The sequence below is a fragment of the Martes martes genome, assembly GCF_963455335.1.
Source record: "Martes martes genome assembly, chromosome: 9".
Taxonomy (NCBI): domain Eukaryota; kingdom Metazoa; phylum Chordata; class Mammalia; order Carnivora; family Mustelidae; genus Martes; species Martes martes.
Genome location: NC_137896.1, coordinates 22,767,302 through 22,787,109, shown reverse-complemented (window position 1 = coordinate 22,787,109; position 19,808 = coordinate 22,767,302). Strand labels below are relative to the sequence as shown.

General features: G+C 39.5%; 1 protein-coding gene across 5 annotated transcripts in view; it reads right to left on the bottom strand.

The window, feature by feature from the left end:
* Positions 1-19,808, bottom strand: part of UQCC1 (ubiquinol-cytochrome c reductase complex assembly factor 1) — a 97,742-nt gene that overhangs the window by 49,585 nt on the left and 28,349 nt on the right. For all 5 annotated transcript variants that reach the window (XM_080813094.1, XM_080813090.1, XM_080813091.1 and 2 more), the window contains 2 exons: positions 16,448-16,520; positions 10,465-10,522 (listed from right to left, as the gene is read on the bottom strand). In XM_080813094.1, the coding sequence (XP_080669220.1) occupies positions 10,465-10,522; positions 16,448-16,520 (131 nt within the window). The remainder of the gene's footprint in view (positions 1-10,464; positions 10,523-16,447; positions 16,521-19,808) is intronic.

The following is a 19,808-nucleotide window of genomic DNA, read 5'->3' as shown; positions in this document are numbered from 1 at the left end:
CAAATTCATGTTTTCATTTTGGGGGTAAATATCCAGTAGTGGAATTAGTGGACCATATGGTATTCCTATTTTTAATTTTTTTAAAAGATTTTATTTATTTATTTGAGAGAGAATGAGAGAGCATGAGAAGGGGGAGGGTCAGAGGGAGAAGCAGACTCTCCGCCAAGCAGGGAGTCTGATGCGGGACTCGATCCCGGGACTCCAGGATCATGACCACAGCCGAAGGCAGTCACTTAAACAACTGAGCCACCCAGGTACCCTCTATTTTTAATTTTTTAAGGAACCTCCATACTGCTTTCCACAGTGGCGGTACCAATTTATATTCCCACCAACAGAGCATGAGGGTTCCTTTTTTTTCCCACATCCTCACCAACACTTGTTATTTCTTGTCTTTTTTTTTTTTTAAGATTTTATTTATTTATTTGACAGAGAGAGATTACAAGTAGGCAGGGAGGCAGGCAGAGGTTGGGGGGAGCAGGCTCCCTGCTAAGCAGGGAGAGCCCAAGGTGGGGCTCTATCCCAGGACCCCAAGATCATGATCTGAGCTGAAGGCAGAGGCTTTAACCTACTGAGCCACCCAGGCGCCCCTATTTCTTGTCTTTTTTATTCTAACCATTCTCACAGATATAAAGTGAAGTCTCACTGTAGTTTTGATTTGTGTTGCCCTAATGATTACTGGTGTTGAGCATCTCTCCATGTATCTGTTGGCCATCTGTGTCTTCTTTGGAAAAATGTCTGTTCAGGTCCTCTGCCCATTTTTTAATTGGATTACTTATTTTGGGGGAGTGTTGAATCATATAAGTTCTTTATATATTTTAGACATTAACTTCTTATCAGATATATCATTTGTGATTATCTTCTCTCATTTAGTAGGTTGCCTTTTCATTTTGCTGACTGTTTCCTTCACTATGCAAAAGCTTTTTCTTTTGGTATAGTCCAGGTGTTCCCACTGTCAACACTTGATAGTTGAAGAAATTGAATCTTAGAAGAATAACTTGCCCAGAGTTACAAACCTAGTCAAAGGTGAGATCTGACCCCTGATAATTTGATCCCAGGACAGTACCATTTAGCTGCCTCCTTTAATGACTAGTACAAATCTTACGGAATCCATTTACTCTATTTTCCATTTAATCCTCACAAGGGTAATAAGTTTCAAAACTAGCATCACGGGGTGCCTGGATGGCTCCAGTGGGTTAAGCCTCTGCCTTCGGCTCAGGTCATGATCCCAGGGTCCTGGGATCGAGCCCCGCATCGGGCTCCCTGCTCATTGGGGAGCCTGCTTCCCCCCTCTCTCTCTGCCTGTCTCTCTGCCTACTTGTGATATCTCTCTCTCTCTGTCAAATAAATAAATAAAATCTTAAAAAAAAAAAAAACTAGCATCACATTAGAAATAGTGTATCAGAAGGGGAAAGACTGGCTAACTTGAGGCAAGCATACCTACAATAACCAAAAGTAACTGCTGGCACCCTAACAGGAAAGAAAGAAACTAAAAATATATTGGAAACAAACATACAAAAAATAGCACAGCAAATGAGGTTCAACAGGGATGGTAACATACCCAGCACAACTCAAAAAAGATAGCCTGGCAAAGTACAGCTAAGACTTTTCAGGACCAGGACACGCCTGGGTGGCTCAGTCAATGAAGCAACTGCCTTTGGCTCTGGTCTTGATCCCAAAGTCCTGGGATCGAACCCCACATCAGACTCCTCAGCAGGGAGTCTGCTTCTCCCTCTGCCTGCTGTTCCCCCTGCTTGTGCTCTCTGGCAGATAAATAAAATCTTGGGAAAAAAAAAAAAAGTTATCAGGACTTCCTGAATCACCCAGAAAAGGTTAAAGTACATTGGGAGATGAAAATAAAATGAGTGAAATAAGTCAAAAATGGTACACAAAAACAAAAAAGATCTGATGATCCTGGTATCCACTACAAAACAAAGGCAACACTTGCCACACACAGGCTCTCACTGCACACAATAAAGTTTGAGTCACTAAGTAAACTACATTCCACAATTGAGAATACTAGGTTTAAAGAGCGGAACAGGATTGCTCTACCTCAATTTACATTATAGGGTGCATTCCTCGTAATAAATATTTAAGTGTTAAGAAAACAAATTACATTTTGCTACTGATTCAACTTCATAATTTCAGAGCTCTGTTGTGGGGGATGGAGGAGGGGAAAGGGGCAACACTTCCCTGCTAAAACATAATGAAGACTGCCCTTAAGAATGCAAAGTAGGGGTTCCTGGGTGGCTCAGTGGATTAAAGCCTCTGCCTTGGGCTCAGGTCATGATCCCAGAGTCCTGGGATCAAGCCCCGCATCAAGTCCCGCATCAAGCCCCGCATCGAGCCCCACATCGAGCCCCGCATCAGCTCAGTGGGTTAAAGCCTCTGTCTTCGGCTCAGGTCATGATCCCAGAGTCCTGGGATCGAGCCTGAGTTGAGTCCCGAGTTGAGCCCCGCATCGGGTTCTCTTCTCAGAGGGGAGCCTGCTTCCCCCTCTCTCTGACTGCCTCTCTGCCTACTTGTGATCTCTGTCAAATAAATAAATGAAACATTTAAATTTTAAAAAAAAATGCAAGGTAACCTTTAAAAAAGAGATAATCTTCTGCTCAAACTTAAAACTGCCCTAAAAAGAGACTTCTAAAAATCTTTTTACAAAGAAAGAACTTATCAATAAAATATTCTTGTATTAAATAATGAACTTAATCATTCATTTAATAAGTATTTACTAAGCACCCACTCTAACTATAGACTTAGTCTATATATAAACTACTCTCTGTTTAGGAGCAATTCCAATTACCCCTCCCAAGTCTGATGATGTTCTTAAACCCACAATTTATTATTGAGGTTTTAAGCTTCACAGTACTATCCTTGTCTCTCAGTGATTCCAGTGGCTCATAAATAATACTGATCTCCTTTACATATAAGGAAAGCAAACAGCCCAGCTAGCAAAGGAAAGGAAAAAAAAAAAAAAAAGGAGTAGTTAAGTCTTAGTCCTGGCTCCCAACTATCGCTAAAAGGCAAGCACAGAGGCAGAGAAAAGGGGAAAAAGACTCACTTCACTAGGCGTCTCAAAAAACAAAGGGCTAAGATGTTGTAGCAAATAATAATAGTGATTACTGCCATTTGTGACATCCTCTAATATCAGACTTGTCACTTGAACATGCATTTTTGGGGCACCTGGGTGGCTCAGTTGGTTAAGTGACTGCCTTCGGGTCGGGTCATGATCCTGGGGTACTGGGATCGAGTCCCGCATTGGGCTCCCTCCTTACTGGGGAGTCTGCTTCTCCCTCTGACCCTCCCCCTTCTCATCCTCTCTCTCTAATTCTCTCTCTCAAATAAATAAACAAAATTTTATTTAAAAAAAAAACAAGAAATAAAATGCACTTTCATTCACACTCTTTCAATCAATTTTTTTAAGATTTTATTTATTTATTTGACAGAGAAAGATCACAAATAGGCAGAGAGACAGAGAGAGGGAGAGGGGGAAGCAGGCTCCCTGCTGAGAAGAGAGCCCGATGAGGGCTTGATCCCAGGACCCTGAGACTATGACCTGAGCGGAAGGCAGAGGCTTACCCACTGAACCACCCAGGCGCCCCTCTTTCAATCAATTTTAACTGCTCCCATTTCACAAAAACAAAAACAAAAACAAAACTGACACTCTGAGAAAAGAAGAGAAGGAAGTAAAGAGGTTTCTTCCTCTAGGTTTATAAAAATATTTCAGTGTCTCCCCATCGTAAAGTAAGAAATAAAAAAATGTTTCCCCTCCATCCCACCTTCTTGATCATTTGAAAAACCTTAAAATGTAGTTCATAATTACTTGAGTAACCTAAGGTTGCCCAAAGGAAAAGAACAGAGCTGGAATGAAGCCTGAACACCCCTACTTTCCCCCAAGCCAGTGTCTCCCCGGGCAGTGTCAGTACGGGCTGTCTCCCCCATTCTGTTGACAGCACAGCTCCAAGAGCCTCTTCCTGCTGGATCGGACAAGGAAGAAGAGGAAGACAGCAACACTCTCTGCAAAAGTTCAAAGGAACAAGAGTCCTAGCCACACTCTGCTCCTCTCTGCCTAAACCTGGGAGGGAAGAATTCTTGTTATTCTTGACGCTGACCTTCTGCCATGTATTGGCAGCTCTCAGTACCCTGTACGACTTGCTCTGTTGGGCCTTCTGACAATGCCAGTTGTGTTTTGGCCTTGTTTCTCCCTCATGGTGCTTTATAAGCTGCTCAGAGTGGATCAGATTTTGACCTCAATGAAGACTAGTGGGCATTCAAGGCAGGTCTGTCACTCTGGTTGCTATGAAGGAATCCCAAAGGGGACTTTCACATAGCTTGTTTCCCTTACTCTGCCACCAGCCGAGGCCAAGGAAGCAGAGCCTGCATGCCCACACTCAAGCCTCAGCAGTGTGCTAATGAATGAGTTTATTTATTTGTGAGCTGGCATGCTTACCCTTCCCCGGGGCTGTGTACATGGCTATCTCCACCTGGTTTCCTAAACTCCCTCCCCATGAAGCCTAACCTTTATGTGGGGAGTGTGGGGAGTGTGGAGGCCACAGGACAGTCTGTGGGCAAACAGACAAGTGGGGTGAGGCACTTCCTGAAGCCATCTCACCTGACAGCGAGCCTCCTCCAAGAACTACACCTGGCCTGGGGCCTGCCTGTCAGATCCACTACAGAGGACAAGCTCCTGGGTAGCAGGTACCAGTGCTTTTAGGTTATGCAATGTTGATAAAAGGATGCTGCATAGGCCTTCGGTTTGGGTAAAAAGCCACATTTGTGAGTGTTTGAACAGAGTGACTGGCTGGGGCAGGGAGAGTGAGGATGTACACATGGCCAGGCCTCACCATATCTAGCAGGTCTGGAGCCACTGGATGTTCCAGCGTGAGCCTACAGGCCTACAGTGACATCAAAGCTGCTGTAGCCATTTTAAAGAGCCCCCTTGCAAAGGCCGGGAGTGTCTGCCAGGGCAGTTCTCTGGCTGGAGACTGGGACCAGTCTGTTTTCCAACCCCTTCCCACCAGCACAGTTTACTTCCCTCTCTTCTTTCCCAGAGGCTTCTTCCCCCAGACTCATAAAAATGTTCCAGTGTTTCCCCCTCTTAAAATAAAAAATAGAAAGCAAGTATCAAAATGCTTCCTCTCTGTCCTGTTTCTCCTTCTAGTGATCATCTTTCTTAATCACTTGGAATGTCTTAAAAAGTAGCTTACCTTTACTTCCTACCCTCCTAATAACTCCTCAAGACCCCATGTGCTCTGGTTCTAGACCCCAGAAGGCCAATGCAACTGCTTCCTTTGACCATCCCCAGGCAGTCCCCCCTTCCTCTGTGCTCCCATAAGACCTACACAGCGCACGTATCAACCTGTACTGTTTTCAGATCTACTTCTTGCCTCCCCCAGAACCCAGACAGCAAGCACCAAGAAACACAGTTTCATACAGTTGATGGTCAGTGCTATGCTGTTCCTGTTCATGGGAAGAAGCCCCCATCCCTATGACCATCAAGAGGGGATAAAAGGGACTGCAGAAGGAGCAGTTAGCTTTGGATTTGAGTCTCAGATCCTCCATTACAGATGAAGAGGCCTGTGACAAATTCCTTAAAATTGCCAAAATCATTTCCCCGTTTGTAAAATCAAATAGATCTGTGGTTTTATTTTTTTAAAGATTTATTTATTTGAGAGAGAGCAGGCGGGGAGGGGCAGAGGGAGAGGGAGAGCGTGTGCTTGGGACATGTAAAATAAACAAAAGGTAATATTAGTAAAAGGCTTAGTAATTATTACATTTATGATACACCTGACTTTAAAATAATTTTTAAAAATACAAACTGCAGGGGCACCTGGGTGGCTCAGTGGGTTAAGCCTCTACCTCTACCTCTACCTCTATGATCTCAGGGTCCTGGGATCGAGCCCCACATAGGGCTCTCTGCTCAGCAGGGAGCCTGCTTCCCTCTCTCTCTCTGCCTGCCTCCCTGCCTACTTGTGATCTATCTCTCTCTGTCAAATAAATAAGTAAATTTATAAACAAACAAACAAACTAACCAACAAACAAACTGCAGAGGGGCGCCTGGGTGGCTCAGCAGGTTAAAGCCTCTGCCTTCTGCTCAGGTCATGATCCCAGGGTCCTGGGATCGAGCCCCACATCGGGCTCTCTGCTCGGCGGGGAGCCTGCTTCCCTCCCCACCCCCCACTCTTTCTCTGCCTGCCTCTCTGCCTACTTTTGATCTCTGTCTGTCAAATAAATAAATAAAATCTAAAAAAAAAAAAAAAACAGCAGAGGCACCTGGCTGGTTCAGTCAGTGAAACATGCAACTCTTGATCTCAGGATGTAAGTTCAAGCCCCATATTGGGTGTAGAGATTACTTAAAAATAAAATAAAATAACAAACAAACTGCAATTTATTCCCTGCATCCCATCTCTATCATAAGTATATTCTAATTTTATTTATTCCATTCCATTTCCTAAAATTAACCTCTGCATCTAGAAGGTATTAGTGTTCCACGACTAAAAGGGGAACGCCCAACAAATCTACTAATACAAACATAAATTCCAGCTACATACATGTAACCACCAGAGAAACTTAAGTTGGAGTGGAGCTTTGCCACTCTCACCCAACCAAAAGACAGTGCCAGGACCCTTCCAAATGTTGTGGGAGCCAAGCCAGATCTGGGGCCATCAATTATTTATTGAACATTTACTGATACAAACTAAGAGTAAGACATGCAGTTGAGGGAAGAAACATCTCATTTTCATACCTTTCCAAAAAGATAATTAAAAAAAATTGTTGCGCTCAATAAATTCACCATCTATAAAGACGATATGATAAAATATAATAATGTTACATGATGAGTGTTGTGATAGAAGTGTCTAAAATACTAAGAAAACGCAGAAGAGGAACTAATTATTGCCTTTGAAGGGTAGCGAAGGCTTCAAAGAGAAATGATATCTGAGCTGGATATTGAATGAAAAACAGGAGTTTGTCAGGGGGAGAGCAGGGAGAAGGGCTTCCTGGACAGAAGAAAGCTTTGTAGAGAAGATTTGATATTTCTATTATGTAATACTATTTTATCTTGTAGAGGAGGGAGTGGTGGTGATAGTGGTACCTAGAATAGCACATGAGACTAGCAGAGGTGGCGTATTTGGTGGGATATGAATACCGTGCCAAGAAACATACTTTGTCCCGAGAATAATGGAGAATATTAAGGAGTGTGTGTGTGTACTGATGCAATTTGTATTGAGAAGACCAAAGGCATGTGAAGATGGAAACTGGAGGCCAAAGACCAGTTTCCAGGTACTGTTGCCTATAACCCAGTAAAATCAATTTAATGGGTGACATTTTAAATTTTTTTTTATAATGAATTCAAACGGAATAGAAAATATCAGAGACCATCTGGCATTGTAAGGTCAAGTTTTAAAACTATAGCATCAGAGATGTATGTGTTCTTGGTTGTAGGGTAAAATTCACTTGTTACTGTGGTTCATGGTCAAAAAAGTTTGAGACCAGATGAAGGGGTAAGGGAAAAGTCAAGGAGCTCTCCCTGGTTTCTGGTGTGGATACCTTAATGGATTGCAATGTGACTACCCAGGACAGGGAAGAGAGAAGGCTTGCCTTTATCAAGTCCACAGTTGGACGCAAGAAAGACCAGAGCGCAACCTCTCTCAACAATTTTTCAGCGGCCACAGTCAATACTAATCTTGTTCGGCAGACACAAAAGACACATAGTCATTGCAGCTGCACGCTCATGTGAATACATAACTGATAAGGGCCCTCTAGAAACTGAAAATACACAGAAAAACTTGGGAACTAGAGAAAGCACACAGGATAAGGGAATCATCAACACCTCCTCCAGGGAACTAGAAGTATGTGAGAAATCCTGTCTCTATTCTAAGAGCCAACAGGGAGTCATCATCCTCGGGAACCCAAGCAAGCTTTCTGAAAACTCCACTGCCAGGGTATTCTGTTTATTAGGGTTTACTTTTTTACCTTAGGGGATGGGAAGGACTCTTTCTACTTTTGTAACTGCTTTCTAAGCCTCCCTAGCTCTCCCTCATACTACCACCTAAGGTATTTCAACCTTACACATCTCTGGCAAGTCCACTGAGTCCTGTAATACCGGATATGGCTATCCCTCAGTAATCCTCCTGGAGCTTAGGCTAAGGGAACAGGGTTGGAAAAACATAGCTTCTCCACAGACTTGGAGTGGATCCATTACTCCTCCTAATACCCTTATACCCTAGCAGAGAAAGGTTCCCCAATTCTTCTTGGAGGGTGACAGCACAATTGGGCCCCAAACTACATTTACGGCAATGCTTCCCATTAAAACTCCTGCACAAACCCGCTCTAGACACTTCAGACAAGTGGCTGTCCTCAAATACTCCATGTCCTTGAACATACATTCTGTGTTTTGCCCCTGATATTCCTCAACCTAAAATGCCTTCCTTTTCTCTGACAGAAATTCTACTCACCCTTCATGGTATATCTCAATGTCACTCCTACCACAAAGCCACTCTTTATCCAATACTCTCCCCAACCACTACCACCAAATTTGGATTTAGTCATACCTCCCTGTCCTTCCATCGAATCTGCTTGTGCCCTGGGCACAGGACATCTTTCAATGTCATCCGTTTCAGGCAACTGTACTTTCTGCCTGTCATCTGCTGGACTGTTTCTGAAGGTGCATGCCCTTCTCTCCAAAGCCCCTAGTCCTTAACGCCCAGTGAGTTCTCAGTAGTTAAAACCCAGTGAGTTTCCCGATTCAAACTGAAAAGCTACCGCTCCATTCCACCAGAGCCTGCAGATCCTAAGAACTAAAAAGGAAGGGTGGAGGGGAGACCAAGTGCGGACTTGAGGCACACAGCCTCCCTCCCCCTACTTAACTGGTAGCGGTACTCCCCACTCCTCTGAGAAATTAGAACCAACCTCATCAAGGAAGATGCAGCAGGCATGTCTGGAAATGGTGGCTATCTTGAAAGAACTCTAAGTAGTTTCAAGGTTCTCCTGGCTACTATTAGTCAGGGATCGACCTTGGGATGTGGTTACAGGGATTATATATTTTATTTTGCCATCCACTCCCTCTAACTCTCTGATACCTCTAGCTATATGGGCAATAAAGAGTCTTTCATACCAGCTCTGAATATTATCTTTAAGCTCCTCTGGGAACAGCCTAGCCTCCTCTCAGCCCTCCCACCTTTCCAGTGAGTAATTCTGCAGTGCCACCTCTGCAGTCCTCTCCTCTTAAAAAAGTGGTTTTCCTCTCAGTATATCCAGCTGCCCTTCCTAAACCTTTCCTTAACCTTCACTGTTCAGACAGAGGGTAGTCTGCCTTCTCAGCTGCCTGATTAAAAGACTGTATATTTCAAAAAAAAAATAGGCAAAACTACTAACGGTTTTGATAATTGTGGCTTCCTCTGTGGTCCCATAGGCACTACTTACTCAGATTTATTATAAAACCTAGCCATTCCGATTTGTCACTGACTATTTTAAATGTCTTATCTCCCTCATTAGACTGTGAGCTTCCTGAGAACCACTGCTAGTTCCCAGCAAACTTCCCAGGACATAGTGTGCACTCAATGAAGTACCCGCTTAGAAAAAATAACATAAAATAAATTGCTACCTTATGCCCCTTAGCCAATCTCAGTGACTACGGGAGTTCAGAAGGAGAAGTATTTCAGAGGCGATCAAAACCAAAAAGTCTTTATATAGTAGTCAGTCCTGTGATGCAAAGCTCAGCTGAAGGGAGTCTCAAACAAGGGTCCTTTTGACAGGGCAACCATTCCCCACGTTCCTCAGATACTCACTATGGTCAAAGTAGTAAACTTAGTTCTCCAGAATTTACTTTCCCAAGATCTGGCAGTTCAATAAATGCATTCCCCAGCCCCCACTTCAACGTCTCTCCTATATCCTTCTGACCTTTAATACTGTGTAACATTAGATGAAAAATTGATTTTTTTTGGCTACTTAATTTGCAGCTGAAGAAAAAATATACTGTTTAAGGTGTTAAATATTTTTACATGCAACAAACCTGGCATGAATCTAACCTGTATGCACATTTTAGAGGTACAGGCGTAAATGTCAGTGCTATAATTTGTTATAGGTTTCTGATGACCAGCAATGAAAATGACCACGGATTCTCACAATTCAAACCACTTTTACGTAAATGTGAACTTTCCTAAAACAGCCAAGGGAGAGAACTTTCCATCCATGCTCACAGAGTCTCTTAGAGATAGTGATAGCATTGTTCACCAGGTTAGGTGTTCTTTGAGAAAAGCTTACAAATATTAGTTTCTTTCTGGGACTATGCTTTGACCTTTAATAAAAATGTGCTTTAAGACACTAGTTATTAAAATGAAAGGAACAGTTTTTAATGCCTGAACAACCGCCATTTCATATAATCAGCCCTGCTAAAGGCTATACCTTACAAGTTAGCAGTGTTTCAAAAAAAAAAAAAAATTGGTGACTTCACTTAAATTGCTCACTTACCAGACATGAAGTAGAGTTATAAGAAACCATGAATTGAATGTATCAGGCATCTGACACCCTAGAAAATAACAATAAAGTATAAATACGTGAGGGTTTAGAGAAGGAATATTGACTATATTTTAAATATTGGTTCTGTTCAACTCAAATAAATGGCAGTTACAGTGTTCTCTGATTATGCGACCAGAGAGAGGGCCAGTGGAACCACAGGGCAAGATGATGGGTCAAAAGAGCATCGAATGCAATCAGACAACCAGCCTTCTAGTTCCAGCCCTGGTACCACTTCGCTGTGTGGCCTTGGGCAAATCGCTTTTCTTCTCAGATGCTCAGTTTTCTCACTTTGCATAATGTGGCCTAGATGATCTATATCATTCCTTCCAATTTATATGCTATTTTCCCTTCCTAGTCTCAAGTTCATCAGGAAAGCTAGGCCGACACTACTTTGTCTACCACACTTAAGTATAAGTGTTTTTCACTGTTGCCCTGCTGTGAAGTCTAAGTTCTTCTAGTTTCTTTTTCCTGTCTTCCTTCCTTAAGGCAACCCAGTATGCTATGAACATTCTGGGTATGCTGAATGATTCACCCAAAATAAATGACCAGGAGAAAGAAGTGAGGCTCTAGGGAGCTGTAGTTGAAAAGGAAAGCAGGTTACATCTAACAAAAGGCCATTCATCACCCCCCAGGAATGACAAAACTTTAAGACACTAAAACTCAGGTCACTGCTTAGACATCCACGCCTGTCAATTCTCAGATCTCTAGGAAATGCCTCTGGCCTAGATGAGGGGTCCCCCACTAAATGCACCTTCCCTATTACATGACAGGGAGAAAAGGTAGAGCAAGAGGTTGAAGAAAAGTGAGTATCAGTGGTCAGTTTGGACTCTTCGAGTAGAATCTGCCCTTTGAGCAATGACTCAAGAAAAAAGGGATATTTTCTGCCTTGTAAACAATACAATGTACTAAATGATAACAAACTAGGGCCACTAGGAGAGAAAACACAGAGCAGAACCTCTGTGAAGCACACTAACACTACCAACAATAATAAAGAGTTGCATTCCTTGTGGGCTTACTTTGTGTGAGACATTGTAATTGATGCCTACATGCATGACTCAGTGAATCCTACCAACAGGCCTATGAGGTAGATATTACTAATACCCTCAATGACAGGTGAGAAAATGGACTCTTAGAGACCATGATAATTGCCCAAGTCACACAGCTACGAAATCAAACATCTAGGATCAAATTCAGATCTGCTTGATTTCAGGCACTGTGGTCTTAATCGCTAACTGATTCTCTAATACTAGTATCAGAAACTAACATTCACTAAAGGCCTGTATTTCCAGGTCCACTGCTAGTCATGGCAATACATTATCTTACTTAAAATATTTTTATTTATTATTACTTTTTTAAAAGATTTTATTTATTTGACAGGCAGAGATCACAAGTAGGCAGAGAGGCAGGCAGAGAGAGAGGAGGAAGCAGGTTCCCCACAGAGCAGAGGGCCCGATGTGGAGCTCGATCCCAGGACCCTGGGATCATGACCTGAGCCAAAGGCAGAGGCTTTAACCCACTGAGCCACCCAGGCACCCCCATTATCTTACTTAATTCTCACTTTAACCCTGAAGGGAGGCATTATAATCCTCCTTTTAGAGATGAGGAAACAGGATCAAAAAGGCTAAGTAACTTGAGGGCAGCCACAATATAACACGCTAGTGACTGGGCTGGAGTTTAAGTCCAGATCTGTCACAAAGTGACACCAAAATACTCTGGTGAGCTTACTGGGAGGTGCCCAGCAGTTGTCAAGTGGACTTCCTCTTGGAACCCAGTAGGAGGGAGGTGAAGGCTGGCCTGGCCAACCATACAGCTATTAAGACACATGCCATCTGAGAGTGGGCCAACCACCCTCCACCTAGAACAAGAATAGTCATGAGAAACTCTCAAGCCCAGATCTGAAGTTGGGTCTTTTTTGGATGCTAGAACAAAACACTAAAAAGAAAAGTTTTCTTGGAAGTCTGTCTTTCAATCTGGAAAATGAAATTTGGCTGCCTCTAAAGGACAATCTGTTCAATTGCTACCTCTACATCAAAGCTTCTCGGCAGCCTCCAGGAGCCTTTCCAATTTTCTCAGAGAGGGAATCAATTCTTGGGCTGGAAAGCACAGACAGACAGACAGGCCAGCAGCTGGACTTGGGTCACAATTTTCCGTTCTGGGGGTCGGCTCAGGGCTAACGATGGGAAAGGAGCTGGCATAATGACTCCCTGTACCCAGCAGAGTCAGAACAGAAACCCACAGGGTAAAGCCCTGAGAAATAAGACCACTGAATGACCATAAGCATCACAAAAACATAGTGGATTTTCAGCTCAAAAAATTGTGTTTAAACAAGTCAAAGTTAAAATCTGTTACTGCCTTTTGTCAAGATCACACTCTTGCACCAATACACGCTTGGTGCATTATTTCCTGAGGCTAGGTACTTTCTTCCTCAATATCAAGATAGATAAAATTAAATAATTCATCACTGTTATGGAGTGGCAGTATTAACACAGTTGTTTGTTTAATGCAGCCTCCAGGTTAGACCTCCCAATTCAAAACCGTGACCGTACCTCTTACTTGCTACATGAATCTGGGTAAAGTTACTTAGCCTTCTCAGTGCCTATGCCATCTTCTCTGTAAAATGGGGAGAACAAGAGAACCTACCTTATAGGGATTTGTGAGGATTAAATGAGATAAGGCCTATGAAATGTTTAGCAAAATGGTTAATATTTAATAGGTACTCAATAAATATTTACTATTGTTTCTTGGTGAATTATTTAAACAGTAGGGTTTTAAATACCTTAAATAGCTCACTATTTAAAACTGTGTCAATAAAATGATGAACCTCAATCACTGACTCAGAACTTATTCATTAAGGAAACTCCTCTCCAAGGTATTAAGTCTCTTAAGAGCTAAAGACAAAGCAGTTTTCATACAGAACGGAATTTCAGTATGGAATTCAACACAAACTTTATTGATTGGCCCCATCTGTTCCAAAGTGCTCCTCATAACAGAACTGATCTCCAAAAGACCAGTTAGCAAACCACTGCATTCTCATAGAGGTTATGCTCATTGATGCCACAAATGGGATACACCATCAGAACATCTTGGAAACAACAGGGGGCCATTAATCTCACCAGTCAGAATCCCCAAGGTTGAGGTCACTGGATCAAGACCTTTGAGCACGTTGGCTCTGAGATGATAGAGAGTCTATAACTTGGACATTTTATGGGGGCCGATCCAAGAGGCTATAGGGCTACTCACAACTCATTCTTACACAATCTTCAGGAATTAACACTGGCCTCACCTTTTTGGAAGAGTAAGGATGATAGTACTGAGCTACCTAAGCCTCTCTATCCTTTTTAAAAACTACTGAATGCTCAGGACTCTAAAAGTCAAGCCCTAAAATACCAAAAATCCAAGGGAAACAGCCACTTTAAAAGTGTAATCTTGGGGAGTGATACATATATTCGCTTCTTTTACCCCAAACCTGCCTGGCCTACTCTTTAGAACCTTTCTTTAGAAGATGCAAGCAAGTCTCATTGTTTCATAGATATTTATCTGCCTCCAAATGGTATTTTTCAGATTGGCTCCCTTTTTTATTCCTAGCCACAGTTCAGAACCACTTTGGTTTCATTTTAAAATTTAATCTACCCACCAACAACAAAGTTGGACCACACTGGAGCATTAATACAAATGAACAAGCTGTAAGTCTAAAAGCCAATACTTTTTTTTTTTTTTTTAAGATTTTATTTATTTATTTGACGAGAGAGAGAGAACACAAGTAGGCAGAGAGGCAGGCAGAGAGAGAGGGGGGAAGCAGGCTCCCCGCTGAGCAGAGAGCCCGATGCAGGGCTCTATCCCAGGTCCCTGAGATCATGACCTGAGCCAAAGGCAGAGTCTTAACCCACTGAGCCATCCAGGTGCCCCTAAAAGGCAATTCTTAAACTGGGTCTTAAAAAGCATAAACAAGAGTGGTATCACCAAAAGTGCTGCCTCCCCAGGTAACAACTTCAAAGGGCAAAGCTAGAACAAAGTTTATTGAGGTGAACATACTCTAATATACGTAAACATCAGTTAATAATACTAATAGAATATCTCCTAGAGATAGTTCCTATTTAAAAACAATAACATACAAATATATTAAAATGAATTATAATTTCTAATTTGCAATTACATTCTTTCACAGGTCATATATTATAGTGGAAAAATTCCTGGCCTTTAAGCCAGACAACATAGGATCAAGCTAAGCAACTTTGGGAAATCACTTCGCCTTTAAGTTACAACTGCTTCTGAAAAGAAAATAAAAATGAAAACAAGAATACAAGTCCTTCCTATCCTACAAGGTTTTGTAACTCCTAAATGAGCCAAATGTAAAAGCACACCATGTAAATGTGATTATGGTAATAATTTGTATAAACTTTTATTTTTATCAGTAGTTAATAACAAATTATAAATTGAAACATGATATGTTACCTTAAACATACAATAATAATCTCAGTATTCAATTTATAATATTAACTCAAGGATCTTCAATAATGAGGACTGGCTAAGACAAAATAACTAGTAAACATCATTTCAAATAATTATAAATTTATTAGTTATTTATAGAATCAAATAATAACAGGTATCTGAGGATGAACTTTTAAAAAGATCTGATGAAAAACACTGGGGAGATGGATTCCAGAAATCACTTAGGAAAAATCCAGCTTCAAATATTAATAGTTTCTTCATCAAATAGATAAAGAATATTTTCTCCTTTCAGACTAATTTCTCCTAAATGAGAATTTTTTAGAGATTAAAAAGAAGCAAGAAAGTTTACTTTTGTCCCTATGAGTAAATAAGAAACAGAAGGTAGACACTAAATCAGGATTACAACTCAGTAGGGTATGTATTTTAAGTTTCTAACATAACATCGATCTGCTGAAATTATAAAAATTATATTATAAAATTATAAAATCACCAAAACAACTTGCATTTGGTTTTTAAAAACCAAAACAGTTATTAAATAATCCAAATTGCATCTAGCTATCTTCCTTGTTATTAACATAATTCTATACAAATATTTGCTCTCCATGAAAACTATCAAGTATATACAGTCAAGTGTTTGTGGCTTTCAGGATAATGGCTGTAACCACAGATGTGCACAGCACACATTTCTTTCCAAAATCTGTAGAACTAGAAACAGCTTAAACTTTCTCAATTACTTTAAAAGAAGTACCTGCTTAAATAACTTTATTTGTAACTGAACAGTTGACAGCATCAAAATGAATACTATGTCACTATAATCAGCTGACAGTGATGATCTAAACCAGCAAAACCCCTTTGGAAAACAATTTACTTTCAATGGGATATAAATAATAAAATTATGTGTGTGTGTGTGTATACATATATATATATACCTTTGACCCAATCATCCTTCAACAGAAAGAAAACAATCATTAGGCATCAACCAAAACAATTAAAAACTAGAAATAAAAGAGGAATGATTGGCAAAAAGTTCATTTCACCCAAAATGCTACGTACAACATCCAGAATGTAAACAGGATTTGTTTACTATGAGTAGTCATATGTAAAAAGATGCATGTGTGGAAAATGTCAAAGTACTAGACAAATTTTTGGTTTCTTCTTTTTTCTAACTTGTTAAAATGTCTTATTTATAGGGTTTTTTGCCCTTGTTTATTCTATTAAAAGAGAAAAATAAGCAGCTTTTATTACACACTTTTGTACAGGAAAAATTGTTTCACTAGTGACTCAAAACTGACCCAGTCATAAAAATGAAAAATAGGTTGTTTTTTTTTTAAGATTTTATTTTTAAGTAATCTGTACACCCAACATGGGACTCGAATTTACAACCCCAAGATCAAGAGTCACGTGCTCTACCAACTGAGCCAACCAGGCACTCCATGAAAAGTAGACTGATTTTCCTTTTCAGAACTATCAAAAACAGTAAACTTACTTAGAAAGAATTCCTCGAAGTCAGTTTTCTCCACACAGCTAGTATACATGCGCAGGGCCGCAATCTTTATCTTCTAGACAAAAAAAATAAAGAAAAACAAACTCAAGATATGACCAAGTATGTTCCAGAGCTAGTAGATGTAGTCACAACATCTTATATTTGTTCAACCAGGAGGATGAGTCCAAACCTGTCTCTAGGCAAATTTAATAGCTAAACCAACACAGATTATTTCTTTCTTAAAGCTAACCATTCACAGACTTCACACAATTTTCACATTTTATGAGTTAGCATCAAAATGTCAAAAAGATTTTTCCAATATTTATTTATATGAAATCTCTTCTTTAATTCAAACTTACTTCATCACATTTGAGCCTCTAAATCACTGTTCAGCATCACTCACATTAACTCACATCACTCACATTAATTAAAAAATTCCCCATTCTATGACCAAAATCAAACAAACAAACCGAAAACCCCCTCAATCCTTCAACTTTACTTCAGAAGCACTACTAACTATTCTATAAGTCTTTTTTATACCTTGGGGAAAGAGTCATTTTTTTCTATATTTTCCCTAGTTTTATAGTTTGCTGATTAAGAGAAGGCTGTGCTTATCACTAAGGGTTTTCAATGAATGTAAAATATAGAAAAAGGATCAAAATTTTACTACTTCCCAAAGCACTAAGAATTCTCTTAGAATCTTGATTTGAGTGGTGGTTTTAATTTATTCACTGTATACCTAAGATCTGTATATCTTACTATACGTACATTATGCCTCCGTAAAAATAAATCTGAAAGTGAAAAATAAATTCTTTTAAGAGTTAAATTGTAGGTCTGAAGACCAACTCAGTGCTAAAGTAAGGAAGTATTTCTAAGGACTTTCAAAATATTTCCTTAAGGATACAATTAAATAAATTAGTCCAACCACAAAAGTCTTATAACAGCTAATTTTTTCTTAAAATGATAGCGAATTACAAACTCAAATATGCAGACTAAAAAAATGCAAAAACTGAGAATGAAATAGCAACTGAAGAAAAAACAATCTAGAATTTAGTAAAGCTATGTTATTAAGGTTCAAATTCACCCAAAAATATTATAACCAATACTATATCATGCTCATTTCTCAAACACTCTAGGGTCAAAAGAGCAGTGTCTCTAATGGGCAGAAGAACCCAGAATAAATTAGAGAAGGATTATGTCTCTAATCGTAATTAAGATTTTTTTTCTTTGCTAATTTGAGGTCTGTCATGTTTTCAAAGCTTTCAGAGTAAAGCTCATATAGGGGAAAACAGAATAAACATATAACAACTGAAAAACATGTATCTACATGGGAATAAATCAGCATTCGAAGCCAACTTAAACAAAACCTATGGTAAGACACTAAAAAGGAAGAGCAAATTAAACCTAAAAGCAAGCAGAAAGAATGATATAATAAAGAACAGAGATCAGTAAAATTAGAAACAGAAAAATAGCACAGAAAATCTAAGAACCCAAAGCCAGTTCATTAATAGTATCAGTAAAATTGATAAAATGTTGACAGAACTGATCAAGGAATAAAGAAAAAACAGAGAAGATAAAAATTACCAGAATCAGAGAAGTTATCACAACATATCCTAGAGATATTCATAAAATATTAAGGGACTATTATGAGCACCTTTAGGACAACAGATACTATTATTAGAGAAAATGGACAAATTTCTTGAACGAAACACAAACTACCAAAACTCCCTAGAATAAATAACATGAATAGTCCTACTATCTATTAAAGAAATGGGATTTGCAGCAACAACAAAAAAGCCTTCCCCAAAGAAAACTCCATGCTCAATGGCATCACTAAACATCACTTAATGTTTCTACCAAACATCTAAAGAAATGATACGAAATCTACATAAACTCTTCCAGAAAACAAGAGGGAAGAACATTTCCAAGCTCTTTCTATAAGGCCAATATTACCCTGATATCAAAACCAAAGTCATTAGAAGAAAATAAAACTACAGAACCACAGCCTTCATGAATATAGATGCAAAAATCCTTAACAAAACACTAACAAATCAAATTCAGCAATATTTTAAAAGGACAATAAATCACAACCAAATGGGATTTATTCCTGAAATGCAAAGCTGATTCAACATTCACAAATCAATCGGTGTAATTCACCATATCAGCAGGCTAAAAAAGAAGCCTGTTTAACTTTGTTAACATCTGAAGTTCTAGGAAGTATCTGACACAGAACACATTTCGGGGAGTACTGGTCTGTACCACGATCAAACTAATGACATCCTAGTATCGTTATCCTAAAGCTTTGGCTTTGACCGGCCTACTTCTATCCTCAGGCAGGGAGTTAAGGACACCTGTTAGCTCTTCACTTCAGTGAACAAATAGTTTATTGAGTACCTAACTCAGTACCTGATGTGGATTTGGACATCGGGAAGAAAGAAGTGAACAATGAAGTAAAAAACTCCAGCTTTCATGAAGCTTACAGCCTACCTCAACTATAGACACATTGACAATTTTTTTTTTTTGCCTGTAAACATAGGAAAAGACACTCAACTTTATTAGTAATCAGAGGAATGCAAACTAAATCAAAAATACTATATCACACCATCTAATTGGTAAACATGAGACAGTTTGACAGTATCAAGTGTTGGAAATGATTCTGAACCTCTAAACCCTAACTGATGGACATATAAACTGATAAAACAAGTCATGAATATAATTTAATACAGTTAAAAATATTCATAGACTAGTACTCAGCAATTCCATCTCTTTCTCTCTCAAGAAACTCCCGCACAATTTAAAAGGTACTGTCATTATGAAAGAGCTAAAACAACTGTGTTTGGTAGAGGAATAGTTAAGCTGTAGTTTAATTATACAATGTGAAGCTATTCAGCAGTTGAAAAGAAAAAAAAATCAGATCTCTACTCAAAGACATAATGTTGACTAATAAAAACAGGTTGAAAAGTGAGATACTGCTTATATAGTTTTCATTAATACAATATATTATATATGTTGTTTATGGGTAATATATGAGTGGTAAGAGATAAAAAAATGTACAAGGGGATGACAAAAACCAACTTAGAACAGTAATTATCTTGGTGGAGAAAGAGAAGAAAGGAGAAATGGGCTAGTTTACTTTCTGTAAAAGTTTATCTTGGAAAAAATAAAACTAAAGCAAATATGGCAAAAATTAATATTTGTCAAATGTGGGTACTGGTATATAAATGTCAACACATTTACAATTTTAAGTAAAATTCCTAATGGCCTGTTTCTTGATTTTTTTTTCTAACTCCACAGTTTCCTTCAGATCCTCACATGTAGGTTCATTAATTATTCTACCCAAGAAAGGCAGATTTGCCACCAAGAC